Source organism: Gallinula chloropus (assembly GCF_964237585.1).
Source record: "Gallinula chloropus genome assembly, chromosome: 10".
NCBI classification, from domain to species: Eukaryota; Metazoa; Chordata; class Aves; order Gruiformes; family Rallidae; genus Gallinula; species Gallinula chloropus.
The window spans coordinates 16,790,937-16,796,827 of record NC_140095.1 but is presented as its reverse complement, the minus strand read 5'-3'; the positions used below and the strand labels follow the sequence as shown (position 1 = coordinate 16,796,827).

The following is a 5,891-nucleotide window of genomic DNA, read 5'->3' as shown; positions in this document are numbered from 1 at the left end:
TGGCATATGGACAAGGCTGGAGGAAAGGCAGCCTGGAGATGGCTTGTTGCACTCTTACTCCTGGCAAAGGCCTTGGAGAACGGCCTCTAATGCCCCACATTTAATAAATGTAACTGCAAGAACGAGAATGCTAAGATCTCCTGCTGCTTGGATGCTGGAAGTTTAGGGAAGGAAAACAAAATTATTCATGCAAAAAAGCACCTCCTTGTTACCCCAGAGCCTGGCTGTCTCCTAGGGCAAGTCCTAGCCTTGTCCCTGGGGCTCTGTCAGTAATTTGCTCACAGCTCTTTATGGATATTACCACCCACTCCCCTGTATTTTTCAGGAAGGTATTTTAAATGCCAGGGAAAGGTGTCTGCTGCGCCTGTAAGAAATCCCAGTGCACGACATGGCAATGCTTTCATTTTATTAGGAGTTGGTGTAGGTGAGGGACAGCTTCATGCTCACTTCTCCAGAATGGTTGCCCCTGTTGGCGTTAAGCGTAGTGGTAGCGTGGACCGCGCTCTTCTATGCACATTCCCCTGTTCTTTATGCGCACATTAGTGTTTCTTTGCCTGGAAGAGAGGTTAAAAATGCTAGAGGATGCCTTCAGGTCCCTGATACACAGAAGAGCCTGGCTCAGAGGACAAAGGAAGGAAGAAAGGATAATACTGCTTAAATCATCATCTAAGTGTTATTCACAGTAAGAAAGGCCACGTATTCTTGATAGGGAGTTCAGGGTTACCATGGACATGTGTTAATGAATTCCAATGAGCTTGAGAGCTGACGCTTCCTGACACCTCCTGGCAGAATAATTCACCTCTGTGCTGTAGGACAGCACTAAGACACCTCTAATGTCTGTCTGGCTGCAGACGATAAAGGTTATGACTTTGTTTTGTGGGTTTTTACAGACAAATGCCTGCCATTGTGCCTTGCTTGGGCTCGGGCCTGCTCCTAGCCTCCCCTCCCGTTTGCTTTGCCGGCAAAAGCGAGGAAAATTTTAAAAAGGCACCTGCGAAAAATTGTTGTTATTACTTTTTGCCCAGTAGTGCACCTAATTACACTGAATTGTTCCATTTTCACGTGGAATCAGGACATTGTCTTTGGAAAGACAAACACATTTCTCAGGTGCGTAGAGAAATACCGGTAAAATGATTTTCAAGCTGCTTTGCAAAAAGCATTTTGCACGCTGGTCCCAGTGAAGTGACCGAAGGCGACAAGTGAGACATTGCTGCCACAAGGACCCGCCAGATGCTCTCGCCGTAGTTATTCCCAGACTCCTTGCTGGCCTCCAGCTCTTGTCAAGCCAGTTGCACACACAGAACTGCAAATGTCACTTCATCCTGCCTATCTCAGCTACCTGGCTTTTCCCCACGGACCAAAGCTTTGTAGACCAGGACGTTCTGTTTATCTCTCCACTGAGACATTTGGCACTGGGCAGCTTCAAAGTCCTGGTGCCTGGCACAGATCACCCTGACCAGGAGACCAAATGGCTGTTGTTGCCAATCCCAAAACTTTACTTGGGAACATTACAGGGGAGCTGGAAGGCTCAGGGCTGTGACCCGCAGGAGCAGCACATTTCCAGTTGCCACTGCTAAGAGCTCGCACAAAGAGCAGTTTGATGAAGTGCAGGGATGCAGTGCCTGTCAACGCAAGGCAGGCGCCAGGACCAGCTGCTCATCCATCCCTTCCCTCCCCTGGCTCCTGGATGGATCTGGACACACCACCAGCTCCACCCTTTTCATTTTCATACCCCCAAACTTTCCCTCCTGTGATGATGGAGGTCCCTCAACCCCTCTGAAGCTGTGCTTCGCACTGGGGATGACGTGGCATCCTCGATGCCACTTTGCTCCCTGTGTAGCTGGCTTCGAAGCCTTCCTTTACCCCGCTCTTGGTTCATGGCCAAAGCCCTAACAATGTTGTGTCTGACGAACCTCCCACCCCCATCTGTTGCACAATACAGCCGACAGCTGGTGCTGGGCTGCTGGCTTCCAGCATGGTCATTACCACCGTGCCATGCCGCGCCAGGTCATTAACCACGGCGCCTTCCTTCAGAAGATCCCACTCAGAATGTCCCTGCCTGACTGCATAGTCTTCAGCCTTAAAATGTAAAACCAGCATTTGAGCAGGCCAGGAGCAGAATATGGGGCAGCAGCCTGGGTTAATGAAGGAAAGAGGGGAGATCCAAACCATCAGTTCTTATCCAGGCTTCTTTTCCTAGTGATTTGGATTCTGTTCCTTTTTACTGCAGAGTTAGCTGGGAGGCAATGCTCATAAAAGTAGAACTTGGCTCCAGAAGCCTGTTCACTCAGGGACAGAAAAGCTGGAATTTGAGCTTCTGTTAGAGATCTGCTGAGGGCAGATGGGTGTGTGACTCTGATCTCCAAAAATCCCTGCCTGCACCAGGTAAGGACAGGAGTGAAGCTCCCTTAGCCCTTCAGACTGGGGCATCTGGCCACAGATAACACTCAATCTTCCCAATGGAGATTTCAAATTCACCTCATAGCATTGAGTCGGAAGTAATTCTGTCACTTGTCTGACACAGACCACTTGCAATGCATATACTCAAAATTACCTAGGGCCCGAGCCAGATGAAATGAATCAAGTCTCGCCAGAGACGTCACTAGCATTTGGACCTGGCCTTCTGCTAAGACAGCGCAATCTGGCACCAGCACAGATTAAATATAAGGCTCATTCTTAAAAATACCCAGAGCAAATTGTATCCTTTCATATGCAGAGAAGACAGAAAGCAGAGCTCGGCTATAAATCGCTGGGGTGAATAACCATCATTTTTCCTCAGCCACCACACATCTGAGATCAACTGGAAAATATGTCCCTGCCTGCGCGCCGGGGCTGGGCAGACTGTGAGGACTTTGCCATTTGTCTGCGCTCCTGGCCACCCGCCAGCACAGTCCGAGCAGTGGCTGCAGCCTGGCAGCTGCAGGTGTGGGGAGAATTTGGCTGTGCAGTCCCTGCTTGTGGGCAGCTCGTGTGCTTGCGAGGCGCAGGCAACGGCCCCGTTTCGCAGACGGGGTCCACATGCTCGCAGCAGCGGGTGCAGCATCTGTGCGGGAGGCCAGATTTACGCCAGATGTGCTGGGCTAGCTGCCCGCGCTCCAGCCAGCTGCGTGCAAACAGCTTGCTTTCTAGGAAATCCCAGGCATATGTAGTAGCCCTTGTCTGTGTGATACTTAGACTCGGAGGAGGTCCATATACTCACAGGTTCTGCTGGCACAGCAGACACTCATTGCTATACAGGACGTTGTCGGTGCCACAGACAGGGTCAAAGATCCTTGAACAACCCCTTCTTAGGTCATAGCCATCACAGTTGGCCTGGAGACACACAGATGTAACATTGACAATGTTAAACACGCTTTCAGTTTACCAAAGGAGCTTTGCATTCACAGGGAGGTGTCTATTTTGTATATCTTGGTAAGCCAGCCCAGACTGCACAGAGCTCTGCTATGAATTCTCAGAAACACTGAGACTGCCTGCCACCATACTGTCCCCTGGCCCGCTGAACTTCACCCAGCACTCCTGCACACCCACACGAGTGAAACTATTGAGCAATGCTCCATGGGCAGCTCCTGACTGGATTCTTCCCAGTTCTTATTTTTGTGCCAATGATACTCGCCCTTGCACTCGCAAGCTGCAGAGTAAGGGGAGCTCTGGTCTTCCTGGCAGCTAACAGCAATATTCAGCTCTTTAATAATGATTTTCCTCTACTGAGTGTAGGGAAATGCAGTGGGAAACCAGTACCATCACTGGGATTTTGCTGTGGCACAGCAGGTGGAAGGAGGTTCCCCGGCATTGGCATCTTTGGGCTGCCAACCCAGCAGCAAACCATACTTCACTGCATTTATCAGCTCTGCTTCCCCAGCATGTGGATTAGTACTGTCTCACCAAAAGCTGGGCACACCCTTGTGCTACACAAAAATAGGAGACTTCACCTCCGTTCCTCTGTTAAAAATTCCACTCAGCCGAGCGTATCCTAGAGAAAGAGTAGAGAGAGAAAGAGAGAGGATGCTTTAGCACCCATCACTTGGTCTGGTTTCAAGGGAGATCGACTAATGATGCTTTAGCCTGAGGACTGTACGAGCGGACCTTGAGGTCTCACACCAAAGCCGGTGGGAACAGAACTTGACTTTGGCAGGCTTCTCCATGGAGAAGCTGGCCCTGGTCTGACAGCTGGGATCGCAGGGGTGAAACACATGGTGGGTGTATTTTGAAAAACAACCTGAATTTGTTCAGCAAAAGGTAGTACTGAGAAGAAGACTGGGCTGCTTATAGATCCAAAAGTTACCTACAAGGAGGATTTAGGCTACATCTACATTAACAGCCAGTGTGGCCCAATAGCAGTCTGTCTGTGGAGTGAAACAGTATGGTGCAGAGAACCTGACAGCCACGCTGTTTAGGGTTTCAGAGATTTTAGTTTGGACGAGCACTGGTCCAGACCCAAAGCTGTAGCCCACAACATGCTCAGTTCATCTGACATGAGTCCAGATTTTGTGCTCAGACAGCTCTGCAATGGCAACCACCGCACAGTAAATGGATGAGGAGGATTTGCTCTAGAAGTACCCCCCTGTTCTGAATGAACCCAGGAATGCAGAAATCCCTGGTGAGCAGGACCTGAAGAACAGCAACAGCTCATGTTCTCATCCCTCTGCACCATATGGGGTTTTGAAAACACATTTGGCTTAAACATTGACTTTGGTTGTGAGAGCTGCATTTCCCCTTGCGTAGCTGCGCTTCCTGTCTTCCTGGGTTTGCTTTTTTAAAACCACAATAGCACCTGGTCTCTCGAAAAGAATTGCAGTGCTCTAGAAATCACCAGCTCCAGGCCACGTCCCAGCCCTGAGGGGAGAGTGTCAGACCAGCAGGTCTGTTCATTTTTGGGAGCAGGTGCCAGCACCCTTTTAAAGCCTTTGCAGACCACTGGTTTAATGCACGTTGGCTGTTGCAGCACTCTCTGGGGATGTCTCGCTTTCCTGGCCCAGGGTCAGAGCAAGGTCCCAGCTGCAGCTGGCCTGTTCCCAGGCTCACCTTCCCACCCAACAGACCTGGGGGCTTTAGCAAGGGGAGGAAATGGCTCCTAAGCAAAATGTTGCACTCACCTTGGTAGAAGCAGAGTGTCAGGGAGAGGAGCAGGAAAACACCAGCTGCCTTCATGGTCAAAGTTGTTCTTTACTGGGGACAGTAAAGTGGAAATGGGACGCTTCTCAGGCTTTGAGAGATCTGTGTTTGGCAGTCTATGCTGGGACCTTTATACCTTTCCCCATTTCTGGCACCACCCTGCATGGCCAGCTCCACCCCGCAGTCTTGTCATGACAACATTCAAAGTATGGGGACAACAGCAGGTGGCAAATAGCTCATTGGAGTAGGCAAGGATGAAAGCCTCTCTGAAGCCAATGGACGTAACGATCCTTATCGTTGGCAAGGACCAGAGCTGCACCTCATCTTGGCTGTGGGACACAGCCTTGGGTCTGAGCTGCAAGCTGGTAAAAAGAGACTTTGTGCAAGAAGCACATTAGAGAAATGGGCAGGACGGCAAGTGAAATGTATGTGTTAGCAGGAGTAGTGTGTTTCTGATTAATGACCCCACCACTGCCTCTTGCAGAGCTCTGGGTGAAGATGGTCCACACAGGTCTTTCCTGATACTATCTGCAGAGCTGGGGTGTCTCAGCTCCCTTCCCACCCCTAACAGATAGGGACAGCAGCTGGAACTGCCGCCGAAGAGCAGAGATGGGCCTTGGGCGCGCTTGTGGCTGCACGTTCAGTGCTGTTATTTTGACTGCACATCTCTCTGATTGCAGGCAGCCAGCTGAAATGAGCTTGGTGGGTTGGATGCTGCTCCCTTCCCCTCTCCCTGCCTGCAGTTTGGAGTAAACCTTAGGGATTTCCTGCATTTACTC

The 5,891-nt window shown here is 50.4% G+C and overlaps 1 protein-coding gene across 1 annotated transcript; it reads right to left on the bottom strand.

Annotated features, from left to right (window-relative positions):
- Window positions 1–395: 395 nt before the first annotated feature.
- Window positions 396–5,209, bottom strand: LOC311195395 (pancreatic secretory trypsin inhibitor-like). Its single transcript, XM_084268786.1, has 4 exons — window positions 5,094–5,209; window positions 3,930–3,970; window positions 3,200–3,312; window positions 396–554 (listed from the first exon to the last, which is right to left on the bottom strand). Exons 1-4 carry the CDS (start codon window positions 5,146–5,148, stop codon window positions 476–478), a joined length of 288 nt encoding a protein of 95 aa, XP_084124912.1. The 5' UTR covers window positions 5,149–5,209; the 3' UTR covers window positions 396–475.
- Between the last annotated feature and the right edge of the window lie 682 nt (window positions 5,210–5,891).

Excerpts from the sequence above, each read along its gene's own strand:
- LOC311195395 (XM_084268786.1), bottom strand. The coding sequence starts at position 5,148 with ATGAAGGCAGCTGGTGTTTTCCTGCTCCTCTCCCTGACACTCTGCTTC. Across the intron at positions 3,313-3,929 it reads TTTTTAACAGAGGAACGGAG|GCCAACTGTGATGGCTATGA; the intron begins GTGAAGTCTCCT and ends GTGTGTCTCCAG. Across the intron at positions 555-3,199 it reads CTGCTGTGCCAGCAGAACCT|GCAAAGAAACACTAATGTGC; the intron begins GTGAGTATATGG and ends CCTCTCTTCCAG.